Source organism: Meriones unguiculatus, chromosome 1 (assembly GCF_030254825.1).
Source record: "Meriones unguiculatus strain TT.TT164.6M chromosome 1, Bangor_MerUng_6.1, whole genome shotgun sequence".
In the NCBI taxonomy this organism is placed as follows: Eukaryota; Metazoa; Chordata; class Mammalia; order Rodentia; family Muridae; genus Meriones; species Meriones unguiculatus.
Window position 1 is genome coordinate 251,447 of NC_083349.1, and position 23,612 is coordinate 275,058.

General features: G+C 48.3%; 1 protein-coding gene across 3 annotated transcripts; it reads right to left on the minus strand.

Annotated features, from left to right (window-relative positions):
* Positions 1-8,376: 8,376 nt before the first annotated feature.
* Positions 8,377-18,318, minus strand: Nol6 (nucleolar protein 6). Of its 3 annotated transcripts, none has more exons than XM_021634454.2 (26): positions 18,213-18,318; positions 17,482-17,682; positions 17,286-17,402; positions 16,393-16,572; positions 15,967-16,135; positions 15,602-15,736; positions 15,347-15,510; positions 15,146-15,266; positions 14,915-14,973; positions 14,731-14,832; positions 14,452-14,567; positions 14,174-14,351; positions 13,755-13,877; positions 13,403-13,551; positions 13,227-13,302; positions 12,904-13,044; positions 12,657-12,774; positions 12,428-12,582; positions 12,104-12,267; positions 11,683-11,835; positions 11,393-11,490; positions 10,567-10,691; positions 10,370-10,459; positions 9,888-10,082; positions 9,686-9,787; positions 8,377-9,501 (listed from the first exon to the last, which is right to left on the minus strand). In XM_021634454.2, exons 2-26 carry the CDS (start codon positions 17,677-17,679, stop codon positions 9,352-9,354), a joined length of 3,378 nt encoding a protein of 1,125 aa, XP_021490129.1. In that variant the 5' UTR covers positions 17,680-17,682; positions 18,213-18,318; the 3' UTR covers positions 8,377-9,351. The 3 variants fall into 3 exon arrangements, with proteins under 3 accessions (XP_021490129.1, XP_021490128.1, XP_021490130.1); XM_021634453.2 differs by having other exon boundaries at positions 18,133-18,282; XM_021634455.2 differs by lacking the exons at positions 8,377-9,501; positions 9,686-9,787 and having other exon boundaries at positions 9,899-10,078; positions 18,133-18,282.
* Positions 18,319-23,612: the final 5,294 nt, after the last annotated feature.

The following is a 23,612-nucleotide window of genomic DNA, read 5'->3' on the forward strand; positions in this document are numbered from 1 at the left end:
TACAAAGACTGCAGGAGATCAGGGTCTTGTGATGCATGCCTTTAATCCCAGCACTTGGGAGGATCCCTGAGTTTGAGACTAGCCTGATCTACATCAAGCTCCAGAACAGCCAGGGGTACACAGAGAAACCATGTCTCAAAAAAAAAAAAAAAAAAAAAAAAAAGCAGAAGCCAGATGGTGGTGGTGCACACCTTTAATCCCAAAGCTATGGAGGCAGAGGCAGGGGGATCTCTGTGAGGCCAGCCTGGTCTACAGAGTGAGTTCTAAGATAGCCAAGACTACACGGAGAAACCTTGTCTCAAGAAACTCAGTTTAAAAAAAAATAAAAGGGAAAGAGCAGGTACATCTATGTCTACTAACATGTGTGCATGTATAACGTGTACACATTATACCACGAAAAAAGTACATGAGGGAGGCAGGCACAACCCTGAGTATGTGTGTCTTCTCACCGAGCCCCGATGACTACACGTGAGCAGTTCTACACAGTCACTGCGTGTCTGTGTGTATGGATATGCCCGTCTGGAATTCTGTGGCTGCAGATGAACGCAGAACATCTTTGTGACACCCTTCATCAGACACAGCCCTATGCTAAGGCACATAGCTTACAAAGACAAGGCCACGATCTTTTCCTGAGAAAGGGTTTCTCTGTGTAGCTTTGGTTATCCTTCCATTCATTCTGTAGACCCAAATTCAGAGATCCTCCTCCCTCTGCCTCCTGAGTGTTGGGATGATAGGCATGTGCCACCACATCCGACAAAGCCAGGATCTTAAGGCCCTTATTCTCCTTTGTCTCTCAGTCAGGACCAGCACATAGAACTATGGCTCCATGTAATTCCACCAGACTCATTTGTATTCATGATCATGGCATATACATATATCCAAACACCGACCCATTGGGATGAATAGGGTCTGAATTAGGACTGTAGAGATGAGTAGGTCTTTGTTCTACTTAATGGATGACAAAAGAATCTACTTGAAGGATGGCTTCCAAAGGCTCCTTATTCCTGTCAACTCTTTTTACACCATAAAGAGGATGAAGAATGCATGTACAGAAGTACCAGCCTGAGTGTGAGGTAGAAAGGGGATTCCTTCCTCCACTGCTGAGTAAGTCTGAGCATCATTTTCAGTATAGTTAAGGTGACTGGCACCCCCCTGGAACAAAAGGCAGAAGAAGGTCACAGAGAAGAGGCATCTTGGTAAGATTAGTCCCAACCCTCTGAGTCACACAGCTTGCCTGAAGCATTCTGGGCTCCCTCCTGCACTTTGGTAAAGATGAGCAAGATTGAAGGCAGATGGCCAACCAGGTCCTCTGAGAGCTCTTGGGAGCCTCCTCCTTAGGCATCTTGAAAGGCCTATGTCTCACCCAGACAATGGGACATCCCACTGTGGGAGGCCATGAGCCTTCTAAGGTAGAACAGGGGGAGTGTTCCAGCCTAGCAATGAGCAAGTCTGAGCCTGCTGGATCAGAGGGGTTGGCTGGGGCCCTTCATAGGGTGAGGACAGCATTCCCTTCATTTTCTGGCCCCCCAACTTTTTTATCTGAATGAGAGCAGCCCAAAGCCCGGGTAGATGCTTCAATGGTTAAGGGTGCTTGCCTCTTTTCTAAAGGACTTGCGTTCTGTTCCCAGTACCCACATCAAGCTGGTGTCTCAAACAACTTGAACTCTAGCTCCAAAGGGTCCTGCACCTTTTTCTGGCCTCCTGGGACACCTGCACTCATATATATATACACATATGCACGCACACACACATATACATGGAAATAAAAATAAAAAGTGTTTTGATGGCATGGTCACTCACACCTATATTCCCAGCTACTTTGAAGGCTGAGGTAGGAGGATCATTTGAGTCCAGAGATCAGGGCTGTGGTACACTATGCCCTGTTGTCACTAAGTTTAGCTCCTGGGAGCAGGGGACTATCCAGTTGCCTAAAGAGGGGAGAACTGGCCTACGTCCAAAACAGAGCACGTCAAAATAAGTGTTTTGGGTTTTTAGGTTGTATCTGTTTCTTTTCTTTCATTTTTTATTTTGTTTATTTGTTTGTTTTTGTTTTTAGAGACAGGGTTTTTCTGTGTAGCCCCAGCTGTCCTAGAACTCACTCTGTAGACCAGGTTTGACCTCACAGAGATCCTGTTGCCTCTGCCTCCTGAGTGGGGGGAATAACGGCATGCATCATCATATCCAGCTTAGATTTCTGTTTATTTACTTTTTATGTAGATGAGTATTTTGCCAACATGTATGTTTGTGTACCACTTGTGTGCCTGGCTGCAGAGGCCAGAAGGAAGCAGTGAATCCTGGAGTTAGAATTAGTAAGGCACCTTATGTGGGTGATGAGAACTGAATCAATCCTCCGGATTCAGTATGTGTCCTCAACTGCTAAGCCATTTTTTTGTTTGTTTGTTTGTTTTGTTTTGTTTTTCAAGATAGGGTTTCTCTGTGTAGCCTTGGCTGACCAGGCTGGCCTCAAACTCACAGAGACCCTCCTGCCTTTGCAGTGCTGGGATTAAAGGCACTAAGCCATTTCTCTAGTCAAGAAAAAAAAAGGACAGGTGCCAGGCAATGGTGGCTCGTGCCCTTAATTCCAGCACACAGGAGACAGATCTCTTCCAAGTTCAAGGCTATCCTAGTCTACATAGAGTTTCAGGCCATCAAACAATACAAAACAACAAAGAAGAGTAGAGGGATGGAAGGATGGGCTAAGAAAACAGAGGGAGAGAACCACAGGTCTGAGGAGCAAGTGAAGCTAGGAGCCAGGACTCAGGAAGCACTCAGGACCCTCTGCACAGCCCTCTTTCCACAGTGTCCCTGTCAGATAGCTCCTGAGTATTGAGGTCCAGGGAGCGACTCTATGCTGGAAGAGAGACTGAAGAATAGACATGAATCACTCTGTTATGAGCGTCCCCACTCTGGGAGCCCAGTGGGCAGTTCCTCGTGTACTCACAGAATTATTCCCATCTCCAGACAGATGAGGTGGCCAGAGTCCACAAATACAAATCCTTTTGGGCACCTTTATAGATGTCAAGTTGGACTTTGGGAAAATGCGCCATTTAGCCTACATTCCCAGGACTCTCAGTTCAACCACTGGTGTCCCTGAGCTGCTCTCAATACCCTTTGACAGTTAGGACAGTGGAGAGTAAGTGAGACAAGAGGGATAGGACAGGATGGGATAAGGCCTAGAGAGAGCCCTTGCTAAGAAACAGCCCAAAGTTCTAGGGACTAAGCTGGTGGAAACAGAGACCTCTGACAGACCCAAAATCTGATCTTGAAGCTGGGCTTGCCCAGGGATCCTTAGAGGCCCCTGTGAGTCTCAGTTTTGTTTTGTTTTTAGTTCTATGAGATTTCATTTGGAAGCACCCCTAGGCCTCTGTAAGACTTGGATAATATTAGGGCTATTTCAGGCTTAGTGTAGCACACTGTTAGGGGTCATGCCTAAGAGCTAGCTCTTTAGCCACATGTCCTTATGTGTAAATATCCATATACATCCATAGCTTAGGCATATGTGCATTCGTGCATCCATGAGCATGTTCCTGCCAGTACCTGGTCTGGGTCTGGTGTTTAGGGGGAATTTGTTGAAGGTTCTGGAGATAAACTGCTGAACATTTAGGCCTACCCCATGCCAGCTGCTGGGGGAATGGGGGTTAATATGTGGAGCTGACACAAACCAGGCCATCCCTGGCAGCAGGCCTAGGATGTCTGGAGGGCTCTAGCTTGCCTCTCAGGAACCAGATCCCTGAAGCTCTGCTTTCTGCTTTGCTTCTTCCTTCTCACTGATAGGAAAGCTACTGGAGCCAAGAGGTCTCTTCCAGAAGAGAAGTCAAGAGCAGTGGTATAGAAGATGGAAATGCTCACAGGTTCCTGGGTCCAAACTAGAGCTGAGGATTGGCTCAGTTCCCCATCCCGGCAGCAGGGGGGGAGGGTGGGGGGGGATAAGGTTAGATTGGCTTCCTGCAAAAGAATAAATGGAGGCCAGCGACTGTTGGTCTAGCAAGGAGTGGGCAGCCATAGAGAGGCTAGAGAATGAGATAGATAAACTCCTTGGAACTGTGAGCCTAAATCTCATGCAGGAGACAGTGGGTATTTAGGCTGTGCTTATTTGAGCTCCAGGGCTCTAAGCTGTGAGACTGATGCAGCTGGAGGTGAGGAGAAGGAAAGCCAGGAGGCAGAGCCTGGACCTTTGGCAGATGCTCACCCACCAGGAACAGCCACTAACAGAAGCTGCAAAGGGTTTAAGCATTTGCACAGGGAAGGATCTCACCAGTTATTCAGTGGGGGATGGGTTGGAAGGAGAGGGACTAAAGCCAGAAGGCCTGGGAGGAGCCATAAAGAAAAAGAGGCCAGATGCATGGAAATGGCCTGAGGAAGAGAGCTTTAAGGAGGCAGAGTGAGGAGCACAGGTGGGCAGAAGTGGGTGGAAAAGAGCTGGACCTGATGTCTGAACCAGACACCACTGGCCCTTGGCTCTATGGAGGACCTCACAATAGAAGATACATTTATAGAGATTTCGGAGAAGGAAGCACCATCTGCAACATGCCAAGAAGGCCATGCACGTGCTGTATGAAGCCCACTTACTCTCTCCCCATCCCAACTCAGGATGGCTGCTAATTACAGGGTCGCTGCTAGCCACCAGCCCAAAGGGGGAGGAGTCACAGGGGAAGGCTCAAGGGGAGGGGCCAGAGTGCATCAGGAGATGCTACAAGTGGAGCTCAGAAATTTCTTCCTGAGGGTCTCTAGATCAGGGGTCAGTGGGCTAAGAAGTTATGAAATGGGAGGGGACATATTGTGAAGGGACAGAGAAAAGCCAGGATACCGTATCTGCCTATTGTTTTCATCCACACTGTCAAATGACAGGTGGGACGGGAGCTGGATCTCAATGCTGCCTTTTAGTCAAGGCCCAGTCTTTGTTGTTGTTGTTGTTGTTCTAAACAGGGTGTGTCTGTGTAGCCTTGGCTGTCCTGGACTCAATTTGTAGACCAGGCTGGCCTTGAACTCACAGAGATCCAAGTGCTCCTGCCTCCCCCTGCCTCCCTGAGTACTGGGATTACAGGTGTGTGCCATCGTGCTGGGCTTCAAGAGCCTGTCTTGCCGTCTTTGGTCCTTGGGTGCCTCAAGCCCTGTCTCGTGGAACAGAGGAGAGACAGTCTTGCTTTTGGGGGTCAAAAGTGTAGGTTTCAGTTGGGGTCCACCTGAGCACACAGTTCCATCCCACGTGACTTCCTTTCACCCTGTCCCTCTATGTCTTGGTTCTAACAGCTGTATGCAAGGCCTAGGAAAAGAGGTGAAGGGGAGAACCATGAGGCCAAAGAAGGAAGTGGGCCAGGGGTTTCCCTCCTTGTCTGCCTTCTGGACAGAGCTACAGCTCAGGCCTTTCTCTCCTTTACTCCCCTCACCACATCTCACCTCACCCCTTGGCCCAAAGGGCAGGCTCAGCACAGCTGGAGCAGCTTGTAGCTTTACCCTCAGCTCCCTGTTTCCCTGGACAAGTTCCTACATGGCTGAATCTCATATAAACCAGAAAAACTATGCTCCCCACCCACCTTTTAGAAGCTGAGGAGCAAAAGGAAGTCTCCCCCTGGAACACCCCTTTTCTTGGTCCCACTTAGTTCCCTGGGGCAATATGAGGTGCCTCCTCCTTCTCGGAAGCAGGGGAATAGGCAGAATGGCCTTTCTCATGGAGAGTACAGATGACTCAGGTGCCCTAAGCTTCCCCTCTCCCTTATCACTCACTTGGATTAATGCTTGACTCACAAAGTACCGGATGTTTGGGGGGGGAGGTGACATGTATATTGGGGATAGGCTAGTCAGCCCAAATCTGACTTAATAGGATTCATTGAGCGTAGCCTGATGTACAGACCCTGGGTTTGGGAGGGGGGACACATGTGCTTTTTCTTCCAAAGTAAGAGGCTAAGAGCATTCGGATTGGCCCTATTGCAGCCAGAAAGGAGGACTGTTTCAGAGTTCATCACATTGAGCCAGAACTTTGGAAGTCTAAACAACCCCCTCCTAAAGGGAAAGCGTTTCCCCGGGCCAGAGGAATGAGTACAGGATTCCTACTGCTTACTTGAGAGGTTTTCCTCCTGCCCTGTTCTCCATGTGCAGTGATTTCTTATGCTGGAGACAAAACAACCCTATGTACACACAGACATAAGCATACAAATGTGTACATGCTCATTCCTAGTGAATACAGAACACACAGCTCATGCCATGATCAGGAGGCCCCATCTCTGCCACCTGCAGTGAAGAGCATGCAGAGGCAGTCCCTCCCAGGGGGATGTACTCCAACACCATCTCTAACAAACATCCACAAGGCTTACTTCCCCACCTCTCTCTACTTCCTCGCCTCTCTCTCCTCTCTCCTGCAAGTTCTAGCTCCTGTCTCTAACCCTCAGTCAAAACCTGAATAGCTCCCTCTTCAGGTGCCTCCGTGGACAGAGACATGATTGGCCAAGCAAGCCAGTTATCCTGCACTGCAGCAAGGAGCCAAAACAATCTCTTTTCTTGCCTCCTGGAGATCTGAGGAAAACAGTTTGGGAGTTGCCACATGAGGACTTTAAATGAAAGCTTAGGCTTCCTGCCCTGTCTCTAGCAAGAGCAGTGTGCTGGAAAGAGTGGTATAGCTCCTTGGGTTTCTGAGATCTCAGCATCTTCCTTAGCTACTAGGGCACGCAGAGGGAACTGAACTAGCCATTGCCATATACATTCTATAGATGGCAAGAGTTAGTGAGGCAAGCCAAAAGGAGGCCCAATCCCCAGTGGTTATCTGTTATCTGTATTTCTTAGAGCCTTCTGGTATAGACCTGCCTTTGGGGCACACTACCCACTCCTTCCTCCAACTGGACTGTTCGGAGCTGGATTTGTACAGGAGCCTGAAGCTGCCTTGGTGATGAAACAAAATGGTTTTGAAATGGGCTAGCCAACTGTAAGTTTTGTCACAAGGGAACTTGCAGAAATAGGCCAAGGAACCAAGGGCAAAATGAGTAGAGACAAACAAAAGGTGACTTAGACCATGGCCTACATGGCTTTGTGAGGGAGGGGTTACAGCAGATGCTTCTCCACAAATGGACTATGTAAACGATGTAGACCCCAATTGGCTCCTTTCCCATACTAATTTCAAGCCTGGGCTGAGCTGTCTAATGACAGTAGGGGCAGAATAAAGTCCACAAAGACAAAACTGGAGACCAGAGTTCCTGCATGTGGCTTCTCAAAAGTGACTGAGCTCACCTGAGGCATTCAAGTCCCTGTACAATTGGTCCACCCAGCATTGAGCCCGATTCCTTATTCAGGAAGTTTAAAGTACCTCCATTATAGGGCTGGTAATGATTATATAACCACATTTCTATACATTAAAATATGAAGGAAAACCAGGCATGATTACACCCATAATCCTAGCACTTGGGACTCAGGAATTCATCTTATACACTGATTTCAAAGGCCATCCTGGGCTACATAGGACCCTGTCTCAAAAGACTAAGAAAAGGTATGTAAGGAAACACCTAACAGTGTTAGCATTGTTCCTATGCACTAGACACTTAATAAAGCACTTTTTAAAATCTCAGGCTTTTTCCCCCATTATATTTGTAGGGGAAGGGGCTTGTGTGCAATGGGTAAAGGTCAGAAAACAACTTGCAGAAATGGGTTCGCTACTTAAGACTAGCCTGGCCAGGAATTCAGAGATCTACCCCTCTGCCTTCCAAGTGCTGAGACCAACCCTCCCCACCCACCCCCCTTTTATTAAGTTTTTTAAGACAGGGTTTCTCTGTGTAGCCATGGCTTCTGGCTGTCCTAGACTCCCTTTATAGACCAGGCTGGCCTCGAACCTGCATCCCAAGTGCTGGGATTAAAGACATGCACCATCATCCCCTGGTTTAAGGTTCATTTTTATTATTTTTATCTGCATGCAGGTATGTGAACATGAACACTGACTGCTCCTGACATTAAAGTTACAGGTGATTATCAGGTACCTGATGTGGGTGCTGGGAACCAAATTTGTGCTTTCTGGAAGAGTTATTTATTTATTTTAAGACAAGGTCACTCTGGCTGTCCTGGAACTCGCTCTATTGACTAGGCTGGCCTCAACTTCACAGATCTGCTGCCTCTGTCTCCCAAGCACTGGGATTACAGGCGTGCCACAATGCCCAACTAATCTTAGGCTTTCTTTCATCAACACCACCTCATTGGCCCTAGGCATTGTGCACAAGTTCTGCCTGTTTCTTTGTGGCCTTCTGGTTGTAGCCCTGGCCTCTACTTGCTTGGGCTGGTGCTTTTATACACATCTGAGCCTCATTCCAGGAGCACCAGGTCACCTGTGCTCAGCATGCTCTGTCCTCACAAAGCTTTTCTCATAGGTCAAGCTGGTATCAGGTAGGAAGACAAGTCAGGTACCCAGAAGGAGTTAAGCAATTTAATTTTAAATCAGAGTTCAAAACAACAGAAGGTGCACGCTGGTATGCCTACCTGCCAAGTGAACTCAACAAGGAGTAATTGCATTCACAGTTCACAGGAGGGAAAGAGGGGTGCGGGGGAGGGCAGGGACTTAGGAGGGGTGCTATCTGAGCTGAGTCTAAAAAAAACAGCCAAGATTACGGGAGAAAAGCAGGGAGTAGCTGCCAGAAGGGGGTGTGGATCAGGCTGAGAGGAGGCATCCTGCCTCCCTCAGGGCTCCTGGAGAGCAGGTGTGTGGCACAGTAATGGAGAATGATAGGCAGCTGCAAAGAATGGGCAGGACTCTCACTGAGAGCCCAGGCCGCAGCACCTGGTGCTTTCTGTACCTCTTCTGGGCTGGGGGATCCCCCCAACTCCATCTACCCAGCCCCTGCCTGGTCTGTGTCCTTTTCTACTGTTACTACCCTGGGAGGCAGCAGCACCAACACGGGAAGGCATTGTGCCTGCTCAATGGGTTCTACTCACACACATGGGCCCCTCCCCACTGCTCAGTGCCCTGTGCTGGGGCCCTCTGAAAGGCTACAACCTCTTTGAACCAGCGAAAGTGAAAAGCACACTGTTATCTGGACATGTATGTCCTGCCAGTGGGAAGATAAAGATGGGAGAAAAAACAAAAAGAGAAAACAGCTCAGGCCAACTAAGGGCTGACAGGCAAATGGATTCAGTTCCTTGTGAGCTGGCTCCTCCTCTGGGGATTTGGATGGTTGGACCTAGGGGATATAGGACACAACGGCTCCTGCCCAACTACTGAAGCATCAGACTGAAGACTCTGTCAGGGCTTTCTCTGGGGAATGATTCAGTGTGCTCAGGCCAGCAGGTGTCCATACTGCAGTGAGACTGGCTGCCCGCTGACATTCTGCTTCAGAGATCCAAAGTCCCATGGTGCACCTACTGCTTGTCCCAAAGCTGGAATCACACAGTCCACCTCTCACTTCGGGCCTCTACAGCCTGTACCAGGCCTTCACCCAACACAGCAAAGTCCTCCAAGATGGCTTCTATGTTGGGCACCATCATAAGCTCCCCACCTCGAGACACCACCATGCGTCCCTTTATGCTGGAGGCCTGAAGAATCAGAGAATACATTTGAGTTCAAGGGTCACAAAAGCACACCCTGAGATGCAAAGCTGGGGGCAGCATAGACAGATGAGTCCCTACATACACTTGACACAGGCCACACAGAAATGCACACCCACAGAGAGCCTCATGAACACACCCAGCAATGCACAAAAACCACTGGTTAGCATACCTTAAAGGGCTGGGGCTGGAAGCTGCTGGGCTTCCAGAGGACTCCAATCACCTCTCCACCATGCTGGTCATAGAAGAAAAGAGCCAAATCTTCAAAAGCCTCCTAGAAAAGACACAACACAAGCAAGATTACAACAGGCACCTGAGGACCTCCTCCATAGCTCCAGCTCCCCAGGCCACCCAGTCCTTCCTTGAGAACTTACCCTGAGCTGTGCCAGATAGAGCTGAGGGGGATCATAGCCTAGGATAGGCATCAGAGAGGAAGGCCCCAGCTCAGCGAGCAGACCACGGCAGAAGGAAGCAGCCGGGGTGTCTACAGCTTGGCGGTGTCGGGGAATGTGGCGTGGAGTCAGGTGGATCAGTACATCATACATGTCGAAGGACGGCCGGAAAACTGTCTAAGAAAGCCTTTCAGTTACCCTTCTGAGCACCTCAGTACCAGTTCCCATGCATCTGGCCATCTACTGTGGACTGGTGCGGCCTGGTGAAGGTAAGAACAAACTCCACAGAGAGAGCAGCCAGGACCAGTAGAGTCCAGAAGCAGAAAGTAAAAGGAAGCCCAGGATTTCCACCAGGCCATCTCTGTATTTAGTCGCACCAAACAGAGCAACTGGGCAACCTGTGAGGGCCCCTTTAACTGAGGACTCTGGGAGTTACTAGGAATTACTTCGAGACAGAGCCTTACCCTAATGTCCCCAGGCCCCCAGGGATCCATCAGCTGCTTCTCCAGAACAGGAAGGGCCTTAGCTGCCAGGCTTATGAGCTGCTGAAGGATCTGAAACACAGAAAAATCACACCAAGATTGTAGGCTAGGCCTACTTTCTTCTTAGGATTAAAAAGAAAAAAGAAAAACCAAATTTAGAGATATGTATGAGACTAAACCTGGGCAGAGGGTCTGTCCTGTGTCCACACAGAGCTTCTGCGGTCCTGGGGAGTAATGATGACCATGACTGGGAGCTGTGTCCGAGCTGCCAGGAAACTACTTCGAATCTCTACCTGCTCCTCAGCTACAAAGGACAGGAGATGTGATATCATCCTCCCCAAAAGACCTTTACTGCCCCAAGTCCTCCGACAGTGTACCCAGCAACTGCCTATCACAGGAATTTTCCAATTTCCCTCTCCCAAAGGACAAAGGTTATAAAAGGAATACCACATTCGTCTAATGGGGTGGGGCATTACTCTCCCAGCTTCAAACCAAAGGCAGAGTTTTCCACTGCTTTTCACCTCCAGACTGGTCTCTGGCCTGCACAAGCTGAGGCCTGTTCAAGGGCCCCTCATCCTAGGCTCTCACACACCTGAAGAATTAGGAACCCGACACCCTGCTCTCTGCCAAGACCCAGAGCTCCTAAGATTACAATGACAAAGAAACAATGCCACCCTCAAGGTGTGGGCACCTGGTCTAACTTCCTGGCTCCTACTCAAGACCTCTCACCTAGCATTCAAAAAGCTTTCCTTTGCTCTCCCTTGCTTCACAGACCCCTGGGTGGCACTTTTGTCATGAACCACCTAGGCAGATCTCTCTAAGTCAGGCTTGATATGGGCCTCTTCTGTATGACAGTTCTCTTCCCCAAGACAGATCATTAAGCTTAGACATCTGGGATGAAGGAGTCCTACCTGACAGACTTACAAGGAGACCCTGCCTGTCTTACTGTGTCATCTTAGACAGGGGAGTTCTTCCCAGTGGTCTGACCTGAGTCCTACCACTTACCAGTCAGCTCACTGTTGAGATTGACAATGAGAGGGTTATTCTTCCAATCGAAGGTAGACACCAGGCAAAGGAACCGAAGAAAGCCAACCTGGGGAGAGCTGAGTAGATGGAATGAGAAAGAATTAAAAAGGCCTGATGTCCCCACCAATCTTCCCATAATCCCTTAGTGTAGGTGGTGTGGGTGTCTGAAAATGTCCTCTATCACACATTCAGCCACCCTCTGCCATTTAGAATGAGGACTGCATCATGAAGGGCAACTTCTCAGGTAAGATAAGTGTTTAAGTAATTACCTGGGAGGGGTGAAGGGCTCAGAGTGCAGGAAGAGTGCAGCAGCCACCAGATCTAGGCTCTCATCAGTGAACCCCTCACCCAGAAGCTGGGCACGCACCCACCGCTTGGCCAGGCGGGCCACACCTGAGAAGGCTGGGTGCTGCTGCTGGAGTCTAGGGGAGGAGGGAATGGTAGTGAGACTTGGGAATTCAGGGCCACAAACAGTGTGTTTGCCTGTCACTCAACCTCTGCCCAACACTGGCCTCTGTGCTATGTGTTACATACACTATCCCATGTTCTAGCTAACACCTAGGAGACTATTATTATTTTACAAATGAGAGATTATGCTATCTGGCCTCCCAGACAGTCTGGCAGCCAGGAGAACAAAATGGGAGCAGGAGAAGGCCAATCTCCATGGAGAGCTTATGCATGTGGGCTTACCCATGCAAGGCACTGGTGAGCAGGGGCAACAGCCTGGTGTCTTTGTCAAGGCGAAGGGAGGCAGGTGTGTCTCTCATAGAGACCATCCCCTCAGGGCTTCGTACCTCCCTCAGGATCTGTGGTTCCCGCTGATAGGCCACTCGAATTCTAAACACGAACCCATCCTGTGGGAAGATGTGGCAAAGGAAATGAATACCTGAGCACTTGGGGATACTCTGCTGCCTGCACCCCTGGTTCTCCCACCCACTACCCAGTTATGCTCTTGTACTCTCTGACATCCCTGGAGCCGGTTCTCTGGTCATCCCCACCCTGTTCCAGCCTGACCTTGAGGACATCGGTGTGTGTGGCAGTGGCGCGGCACTGTAGCCTATGCTGCTGTGTCAACACCTCTGCCAGGCGTAGCTGGAAGGCAGCTCGGACCCGCTGTACAGCCTCTGCATCCTGAGGCCACTGTCCACTGCCCTCCAGGTAACAAAGCACTGAAGAACAAAAGGGGAGAGATCTAATATTACAGCCAGCTGTGTCTCCTACTCCCTTCCAAGGACCCTCTTACCAGTTATGGGCTCCACATAGGCTGGGCAGGGCTTATCCAGCCGGGGCAACAGCAAGGCCCGCTCTTGGAGATGGTTATAGAAGGAATAGGCGGGTTGGACGGGAGCTGGAGGGAATACCTGTAGAAGAAATGAGGACAGTGACTTTGACAGGGAAGGAGAACACAGGCAGGAGGTAAAAGGGAGGGACACTGAGGGAAGGGAACAGAGGTGGGGGAAGGGGAGCACCAAGCACAACGTGCACCTTACCTCTGTATAACGCAACACTGGGTGAGTTCCCTGAATGGCAGACACAGTTAGTGGGAGACCCTCCAGCCCCCACAGCAGGCGGCTAAGGTCATCATAGCAACGCACAGCCAATGCCAGGGCCTCCTCACCTGTGTTGGAGGGCTGACGAAGAGAATACAGTCAGGAGCAGTCTGTGTCTTATAAAACCCAGCATCACCTAGGATCCTGCCATGACTCAGGCTATGGCAGGACCAGAGCACCCCCTGCTGGACACTAGAAAATGCAGCCTGGTTGAGGTAGAAAGCATTATTCCACATTCACTCCCTTATAACCCAGGCTCTTACCTCTTTGGGGCCTTGGATCAATGTGTCAAGGAATCCGCCCACATAGTGAACACAGGTATCTGGGATGTCAGCATGGCTGAAGGACACAAACACAATGAGAGCATCAGGGGCTATGCCCATCTAAAATGGCTGCCCTGACCACAGCAGCCTCTTCCCATGAAGATGCTAACACTCACAGTGCCAAGAGATGGGTGACCACTTGATGAGGAATAAGGCGCTTCTGAGACATTGAGGACGCATCCCAGACCACAGCTTCCCGGATGGCTCCATCCTGGAATCGTCTAAGTTCTGAGCGGGATCCCCAGAACTGACGAAAATCAGCTGCCTGGGAAAGCAAAGGATGGGAGGAGAGAGTAAGAAAGTTGGGGTGTAGTTCCATTGCACAGGACTGGCCTAATAACATGCCAAAGCCCTAAGCTCAGTTCCAAGCAATGAAAACGGACTGACTCAGAAACCTCAGGCCTCAGCTTGGGTAGCATGAGGTTGATCCACCCACCCCTCCCCCATGGGCAGGCTGGGGCTCCACACCTCAGGCTGGTCAGCCTCTGGACCAAGATCAAGCACACTGGTCAGTCCCTCAGGTCGGAGGAGCAATCCCAGGGTCAGGGTCCCAGAGTCCTTGTGCTTCGGTGGATCTTGGTTTATATCCCACTGTAGGAATGTAAAAAACGTTGAGTTCAACTGGGCGATGGTGGTGCATGCCTGTGATCCCAGCACTGGGGAGGCAGAGTCAGGTGGATCTCTGTGAGTTTGAGGCCAGCCTGGTTTACAAAGCATATCCAGGACAGCCAAGACTACACAGAGAAACCCTGTCTCAAAAAGACAAATAAACAAATTTTTGCGTTCAACCCAAAAATTCCCACCTGGTCTTGGAACTAACCAGCTGGGTGGCATGACTTTTGTGACACTTAGGTCCCCCAGAAACTCCCCAATCTACATGGCCTCACCTCTAAGACTGGGGGTCGAGAGTGAGCCAGCAAGTACAGCCGGGACCCCAGACCCTGCTCCAAAATGGTGGTTAGTGGGCCCAAAATGGCTGAAATGTAGTCCCCACCATTGTCCTGCAGCTCTGGCCAAAGCTTTAGCCGGTGACATGCAGCCTGCAGGCGACTCAGTGGACGGAGACTGGAGGGCACAGAAGGACAAAGAGGAACAATCAAGACCCACTAGGCCCTTGACTCCTCATCCCTGATGACTCATGCTCTATGTCCTCCCCTAAACTCACTGGACAACATGGTCGAAAGCCCGGATCATGGGTTTAGGAGTCATCAACAGCAGCTGAAATCCATCATCAGCTTTGCTGTCCAGCAAGGCCATCGACAGTCGTGCCTCGTGCTGCACCTGGGCCATAGGGCAAGGAGAGACCACAGCTGTAACCCTCACTGGCTGAAGGGTCACATCTGGCTTCACACCTTGAACAGTAGCTTGTGGCTCCAGCACTGTCAAGGTAACAGACTCTGAGCTGGGACATACGGAGGATGCGGAAGCAGGAGCCCATTGGTACCTGTTTGTATGTAGAAGCTGTGACATCAGCACAGAGGTTGAGGCGGCCTGAAGAGTCCAGGAACACAACTGGGAAAACCTGGTGGAAGTCAGCCAGGGCTGGCTGGGAAGCAGAGAGAAGCCAATCAGGGCTGAGCTTTACCTTCAGGCCTCTTGGCAAACACAGCTGCCCTTCCCCCACTCACCAAGGAGGGATCTGAACTGAGAGATAAACTGATCCCATTCACAGTCAGGTCCGTAGTAGCTAGAGTGAACCACAGAAGGTAGGTGTGTTAGAAGGGCCTTTGGGGACCCAGCCATCCCCCTCCCGCCCTCAACCTGGGTGGCAACAGCTGTCTGTCTCATATTGCGTTTTCTCATCTGTCTTGTGACATGGAATGAAAGAACCCCTGGCTTTTCCAGCCTGGCTGCATTACCCAGAAACTGCAGGACACTCCTCAGGACCTGGTAGCCGCTCATGCTGCTGTGAATCTTGTGTTTAGACACAAGGAAGGCAACCAGCATGGAGATAAGGAATCCATTAAATCCGCCCAGGCCCTGAAAGAGGGACATGACCAAACTGAGCCCAGAAGTCCATCACACAATGAGGGGAGAAAATTAGGCCACCTCCAACTCACCTTATCCAGCTCCCGCTGCCTCAGCCAAACCTTCAGAAGTGCCACACCATTCTTCAGGCCCTGGGCAGAGCCCAGCACAGCTGACAGTAGGTCCATTTGAGCCTTGAGAGCTGTGTCCTGCAGGATCCACGTGTTGTAGAGGGGGGTAGGGGGCTCTGGGCTAGCTGGAGAAAAAAACAAAATAAAGCCTATGAGAAAAAGAAGCCTCTATAAAGTCCTGTCCACCAACATATTTCAACAACAGTGCCTGCTCACCACTCTCTGGAGCACTCTGTCCTCGGTACCAGGCAGAGCGCACATTGTTCTTAGTTGGCAGCAGGCGGCAAGGGCGGAAGAAGTCCACAGGAGGGCATGGATGCAGACGCACAGTAACCAGGCGCTCATCCTTCCCTGGGGAAGAGACAAAGAACGTTCAGATTGTACAGCTCCTGGAACAAGAGGGATTCCCTTAACTCCCTCTCGTACCCAGGGACCCATGACTTCCCACCTTAGGATGAGACCAATGTCCCTCACCTGGCCTTGAAGCTTCTATTTCTACTCCCCTAGACCTTGAGGACCTTGTGCCCCCCTCCAGAGTTACTATCCCATACTGTGTGCTAAGCCCGGTATATGACTCCCACCATGTGGCCGTAGCAGCAGTGAAGGCTTCAGGTGGCAGCCTCTGCTGTAAGAGAATCGGACACTGCTGAAGAGGGGATCCTGGGCCAGGTGGTGAGCTAAGTGAGCCAGGTAAAGGGCTCGCTTGCGGAAGTAGCGCTGGTTCAGTCCATCTTTGTCTTGTAAGATTTCCTGGAGGGGTCAGGGAAGAAGAGGGAAGGTTGGACACAGAAGCGCTCATGGAGCTGGGGCTAGGTTGAGGCTAGGCTTAAGTTCCAGGGCTCACTGACTCCGGAGTGCCTAAACCAATTTTCAGACAATTTCATTCAATTTTCAGACAAAGCGCACAAAGTCCAAAAGGGATAGTAAAACAGGACCTAGAACCCATGTAGGGTCCACCCACCCTTATCAAGTGGTGGACCCTACATTCCCCAAACCATGGGCCTTACCCTGGGCATGGTCAGTGCCACATCGACATTGATGTCTGGTCGGACACAAGTACCCAGAAGGTAGCTGCCCACGACAGTGATCTGGGATGGAGGCAGGAAGCGGAAGGAGCCCTTCACACTATAGGGCACTTGGTGGAGGGGCACTCGAACCCCGGATGGAAGCCATGACTGGTCAGTAAGCTGTAAGGACAGAGATAGGAAACACATGGATCCTACTGCCTTCCTCACAAACCCCCTAATGTACATAGACAACATGCCACTACACTAAAAGCTAAACTGTCAATCTTCCATAAATGCCTTTTCCATGAAGACAATCTGATTGACAAAAACATCTAAACCACCATGATTTACTGGAGGGGTCAGGGAAGATTTACTGTTATTCATTTTCAGGCTAAGAATGGTGACATATACCTGTAATCCCAGCATTTGGAAAGGCAGAAAGATCGGGAATTCAAGGTCACCCTGAACTGTAAGAGACCCTGTCCCAATAAATAAATACAAAAAATAAAATACCCATTTTTACTTGGAAGAAAAGGTTTAGAACTGCATCCAGCACTCAGGATGCTGAAGCAGAAGGACTGCCACCAGTCAGAGAAAAAGATGGATTATACAGTTAAGACACTATGTCAAAAAAAACAAAATGTGGCTCAGCCCTCAATCTCCGTCCTTGGGGGCTGTGGCAGGACTATTAGGATATCAAGGCCAGCCATGGTTACATAAGCCTTTGTACAAACAAACAAAAACCTACAAAATTTATGTAAGACATATGTTTGTTGAGTAATGAATATATAAAGAGCTAGGATCCTGGGTGCATTTTCTTGCATGAGTGATTTCCTGAGTACCCCAATCTCTCAGGAGAAGAGCAAACTGTGTCCCCCAGACACCTATCTTACCTCAGTCTCAGGGACTGGAGTCACTCTCTGAATCCTCTGGTTGACCTCCTTCAGGAAAGCATCAATCCTCTCTTTCTTCTTCTCTGACAGTCTTACTTCCTTCAGTAACTCCTCCACCTGTAAGAGAGGGAAGGGAAGACTGAGCCTCAGGATCCCAAGTAAACCCCTCTAATGTATGCCCTTGCTACCCAAGTACCTGCAAGCGAAGCAAGCTGGAGTGAAACAAGATTTCAGTTTCCCGGAGGCGATTCAGCTCCTCATTTGTAGGCTCCTTGTATAGTTCTGCCCGACTGAGCTTCACTGGCTGCAGGAAGCCTTCTGCAGGTGACTCAGCTTTTGCACGCTTTCTTGAGGAGGCCTTCTCCTTGCCCTCCCCTTCTAGGGCAAGTTCCATCACCTATGACCAGAGAGAAAAGCTAACATGAAATCGTGGGATCTATATCCATTGCATAAAGGCTTCATATACTCTACTTCCTCCCTTTCAGTGGGTATCGGATTTTTACGAAACTTTGATTATCCATCAATGGGAGAAATGTGACAGCACAGGTGTGCAGTCCTGCGTAGACTTGACTGAGTTAGTTTATTGGTCACTGCCTTGCCCAAAACCCTTGTGTTTCCAAATACCACAAATCTTCTGCTGAGACAGGCTTGAGCCTTTCCGAATATTACCTCTACTCCTGCTCTATCCTATCTGGCCAGGGCTAGCATCCCTAAAAATCTTTTTCCAATGATCTAACTTGGAAAAAAGTGGAAACACGATTCCTCCGGAGTGGGCCGCCCTGAAGTCCCTCACAGGACAGCTGCAGTCCGGCTCTGTAGCCAAGAAAGCACATTTTGAGCAACCAACCTCTAGCTCCCCTGTGGCCCCGCTCAGCTGCTCTCCGGTGGGGGCCGGCCCCATTTTCACCACAGATCACTCTCCCGCACCTGTGATTAAAGCCGGATGTACCGCATAGCTCCCCACGTGGGCCGTAACGCCAACTCCAAGGCGCAAACCCTGGACACAGGCTGCACCCACTGCAGGACCATTGGGCTAGTGCATGCTATCTCGCTCACTATTGGTCAGTTGCTCGAAGGGTCCGCCCATTGTGGGAGGGACCAAGCGAGGTCCTCTGCTTTACTGCGGCTTTGCGACACTCTTAGACCGGAAGTGCCGGTGACTCCAGCTGGTAGCGTTTTTTTCCTCACTTCCTTCTCTTGGAAGGGAAGAGGTGGTGCTTGCTGTGGCTTCCGGTGTTTTTGTTGGTGGTGGTAGTGTTTTTATTTTTGTCTATTTACCCTAGTGGTTCTTTGCACTAACTTATCGTGTCTTTGAGCAAGCCGTGTGATTTATACCTCCAAAATATACCTTGAATTTTTTTTTTTAAGATTTATTATGTATACAATGTTGTGTCTGCGTGTACACCTGCATGCCAGAAGATGGCACCAGATCTCATTATAGATGGTTTGGAGCCACCATGTGGTTGCAGAGAATTGAACTCAGAACCTCTGGAAGAGCAGCAGGTGCTCTTAACCTCTAAGCCACCTCTCCAGCCCTGTTTTTTGTTTTTACAGCCAGATTTAGTTCAAGTATCTAGAATTCTAATATAGCTTCTTTCCAGCTTTTCCTTCTTATAATGTAAGATAACTTATTCAACCACTAAAACTTTAAACACAGAAACATCATAATAGTGAATTTCTAAATACTTCACATTTTCATTTAGTGTTAATATTTCGCCAAATTTACTTTACTTTTATTTATATATTTAATAATATATATTATTACAAAACCACTTGGACCTGGGCATGGAGGTTCATCCAATATCATTCAAGAGGCTGCACCAGAACTATAAGGGACACTTTCACAATGACACTTTGGCACCTACCTTTTAAGACCTCTTATCAGCCGGGCTCCGCACACACCTGGCACTTGGAAGGCAGAGGCAGGCTGGTCTACAAAGTGAGTCCAGTAGAGCCCAGGCTACACAGAGTAAACCCTGTCTTGAAAAAAACAAAATAAAACCCCTTTAATCCTAGCACTTAGGCAGAGAATCTAGCTCTGAGCTTAAGGCCAGCCTAGTCTACACAGGGAGTTTCAGGCCAGCGGAAGGGAGTAGTAAAGGAGAAGAGGAGGTCAGAAGTTGGCAGCTCAGGACATACAAGACCACTCAGTGGGTAAAAGCACCTGCTACTCAGGCCTGGGGAGAAGTGACTTCTGCAAGTTGTCCTCAGACCTCCACAGATACCTGTGCGCATTTACTCACACACACAAAAAAAGAAAGGGTAATTAAAGGGGGGAAAGAATTTTACTGTTATTTGGAAAACAAATAGCAGTAAAAAAAGAATTCTGCCCCTGGAGACAGCTGAGGATTAAAAGGTTGCTCATGGAGAGGACCTAGGTTTGGTTCGCAGCATCCACACACAAAGAGGCTCACCACTGCTGCCTGTAACTCCAGTTCTAGGACATCTAGGACATCGGAAGCCCTCCTTTGGCACCAGACGCTCTCATAGTACACATACCTATATATAAATAATTTTTTTGAGTGAATCACTATGTACTCCTGGCTAGTCTGGAACTCACAGAGATCCACCTTCCTCTGGCTCCTGACTGCTGAGATCAAAGACATAGACCATGCAAGTCATTTTAATTACTTTATGTATATGGATACACACACACCTCCATGTGCAACTGTGCATGTGTATATGGTGGAGGCCAAATGAGCACACACTGGATCTCCTGGAACTGCAGTGACAGAGGGTTGTGAGTCAGTATGTAGGTGATGGGAATTGAGCCAGTGGAAGAGCAGCCAGAGCTCTTAGCTGCTGAGCTATCTTTCCAGTCTTAAAAGTCAAATCTCAGGGCTGGAGAGATGGCTCAGAGGTTAAGAGCACTGGCTGTCCTTCAAACACATGATGGCTCATAATCATCTATAATGAGTTCTGGTGCCCTCTTCTTGCCTGCAGGCACAAATGCAGACAGAATATTGTATAAATAAATAAATACGAAGAAAGTAAATCTTAGCCCAGTGCACTCAGAAAGACAGTGGCAGGTGGATCACTGTGAGTTCGAGGCCAGCCTGATCTACAAAGTGAGTCTAGGACAGCCAACGCTACACAGAAAAACCCTCTCACAAAAAAAGGAAAGGAAAGAAAAGGAAAGTAGGGGCTGGAGAGATGGCTCAGAGGTTAAGAACACTGTCTGTTCTTCCAAAGGTCCTGAGTCCAATTCCCAGCAACCACATGATGGCTCATAACTATCTATATGCAATCTACTGCCTTCCTTTGGTAAGCAGGAATACATATAAGCAAAACACTGTATGCATAATAAATAAATAAAAGTCTTTAAAAAAAAATAAAGTAAATCTTGGGCTGGAGAGATGGCTCCAAGGTTATGAACACTGTTCTTTCAGAGGTCTTGAGTTCAATTTCCTAGCAACCACATGGTGGCTCGGTGGCTCACAACCACTTTAATGAGATCTGGTGCTCTCTTCTGTCATGTAGGAAGAACATTGCATACATAATAAATAAATAAATCTTAAAAAATAATTAAATCTTTTTTTTTTTTTTTTTGAGACAGGGTTTCTCTGTGTTGTCCTAGCTGTTCTGGAGTCACTCTGTAGACCAGGCTGGCTGTGAACTCAGATCTGCCTGCCTCTGCCTCCTGAGTGCTGGGACTAAAGGTGTGTGCCACCCCTCCAAGTACCTCCCCTGGCTTAGTGTCTGTGCCTAAGAGTTTCTTTGCACCGTATGTGCAAAGAAGGCCTAAAAAGGAAATTGGATTCCTGGAAGTGGAGCTAAAGACAGTTGTGAGCCCCTGTATGGGTATTGGGAACAGAACCCTGCTAATCAGCAAAAATAGTAAGTCCCCTTAACCACAGATCCACATCTCCAGGCCCTGTAAGCAAATCTTGAAAATAAAATAGAATAAAATAAAAGGAGTATGAGCTGGACAGTTGTGGTGCACACCTTTAATCCCAGCACTTGGGAGGCAGAAGCAGGCTATATGAGTTTGAGGCCAGCTTTGTTTACAGAGTAAGCTCCTGGACAGCCAAGGCTACACAGAGAAACCCTGTCTCAAAAAACAAAAATTAAGTCAAAACAAAACAAAACAAAAAAAATAACAAAAAAAAAAAACCAGAAAAATAAAATAAAAGGAGTATATGCCTGAACTTTATGGTTGAGTTTGTATTTTCATTTAAGAGGCCCTGGGTTAAAATTTTTGCAAAAATAATGATAGATACATATAAAAAATGTCAAGTTGTGCACTTGGTGTCTTGAATAGATAATTTCATAAGTCTTAACCATAAACCAGAATCCTGGAAGAATCCTTCCTATTTCATGGTTAGTTCTTCTATCTAGTTATATATAACTTTACAAACTCACAAAATGTTGTCATGCCATTTCCCACCCTCTTTGCTTTCCTGCTCCCATTTCCCTACCTTCTTGGTTCTTTTTAAAACAAGGGGTCTTTCGACACTGCTTAAACTGGTCTTAGATATATAGACCTGAGAGAGGCTCCTGCCTCAAGTAGGTGGAACAACAGGCATTCACCCTATATCTGTGTATTTTTATTGTGTGCTCTTTATCTCTGTCTCTCTGTGTCTCTTTAAGACAAGTAAGTGTTCATTATTTATCTTTAGCTCGTCTAGAACTTGGTTACATAGACCAGTCTGTCCTTGAACTCACAGAGACCTGCCTGTCCCTGCCTCCAGAGTACTGAGATTAAAGGCAAGTGCCTTTAGTCCCAGCAATTGGAAGGCAGAGACAGGGAGAGATCAAGGTCAACCTAGTCTACAAAGTTAGTCCAGGACAGCCAGGACTAACAGAGAGTAACCCTGTCTTGAAAAGCAAAAAAAAAAGAGTAAAAAACAAAAACAAAAACAATTCAGGTCTCTAGCATGGTAGGTAAGCAAGCACCTTGTCTGGGTTTGTGTGTGTGTGTGTGTGTGTGTGTGTGTATGTGTGTTTGCTGTTGTTTTGATAAGGTTTCATGTAGCCCAAGGATGGCCTCAAAATTGTTGTGGTGCTGAGGATGACCTAGAAATATTGATCTTCTTGCCTCTATTCTAACTTGTTTTTGTCTATTCCTATTTCAGCCATTAGGAATAATGGCACAAATTATTTCTATTTTGTTTTTAATTTTTTTTTACCATGTATTTTGTGCCATGACACACATGTGGAGGACACCTTATAGGATGGTGGTGAGCAAGTGTGACTTTGATTGACTGCTTCCTTCCTTTCTGAGTAACCCGGAATGGCTTTAAACTCACTGTAAAGGGAACTTTCATTTGCCTGTTTCAGTTGTTGTCTCAGAGGCTTACTGCCTCTGTCTGCTAATCTAGGCCTCTTCCTGGAAGCTCCTAGCCTCCGTACAATCTAATCTAGAATGTTTTCAGCCTCTGAGACTCACTGCTGAATAAGCTCATCCTTTTACTGAGCTCTGGCTGAGCTGGTTCAACTCAGCTCTTCTGGCTCAAATTCCTCTCCCAGCTCAATGTGGATTCTCTCTCACACCCCGAAATTGCTCTTCTTGGCCTCAAATTACCTCCAGCCATCTGCTCTTATATTCTGACTCCTTCTCATTCTCTAGCTTGTTCTGCCTTCAACCTCTCTCTGTAAAACTCTAGTGGTTAAGCCAGGTGTGGTGGTGCACACCTTTAATATCAGCACTCAGGAGGCAGAGACAGGCAGGTCTCTGTGGGTTGGAAGCCAGCCTGGTCTACAAAGTGAGTTCCAGGACAGCCAGGGTTGTTACACAGAGAAACCCTGTCTCTTCATTGTCCCCCTTTTTTGAAGAGATTTATTTATTATGTTTATGAGTGCTCTATCTGCATGTACACATGCACACCAGAAGGGGGAACTAGATCTCACTGTAGATGGTTGTGAGCCACCATGTGGTTGCTGGGAATCGAACTTAGGACCTCTGGAAGAGCAGCCAGTGCTCTTAAAACTCTGAGCCATCTCTCCAGTCCCCAGCATTAGCCCTTACGTAGATTCCCTTTCCTCTCTCTTCTCATAAGAGTTGGGCATATACTATTCTGTCAAATCTTTCTCTTATTCATCAGTTTTTCTGCCACTCAATTACACATCACTTTCAAACATGAGTGCTTCCTTCTACAAACTAACTTTACTTTCATTGTTTGGAAGGCAGAGACAGGCAGATATCATGTACCACCACACCTGGACCTAAGCTTTACTTTACCTGAAACTTGCTCAATACCAGGCTGGCCTTTAACTCAGATCTGCTTGTCTCTGTCTCCTGGGTTAAAAACGTGTTTGTATTCCAGCCAGATCATGTAGACCAAGAAGGTCTTTGGCTGTGATTGCTTGCCAAAGCAGCCATGTTCT

What these genes read in the sequence shown, in the direction of transcription:
- Nol6 (XM_021634453.2), bottom strand. Translation starts at nt 18,186, where the DNA reads ATGGGGCCGGCCCCCACCGGAGAGCAGCTGAGCGGGGCCACAGGGGAG. An exon ending in CCAGCTTGCTTCGCTTGCAG is followed by an intron (nt 17,403 to 17,481) that starts GTACTTGGGTAG and finishes CCTCTCTTACAG; the next exon opens with GTGGAGGAGTTACTGAAGGA. An exon ending in TCTCAACAGTGAGCTGACTG is followed by an intron (nt 10,692 to 11,392) that starts GTAAGTGGTAGG and finishes TGTCCTTTGTAG; the next exon opens with CTGAGGAGCAGGTAGAGATT.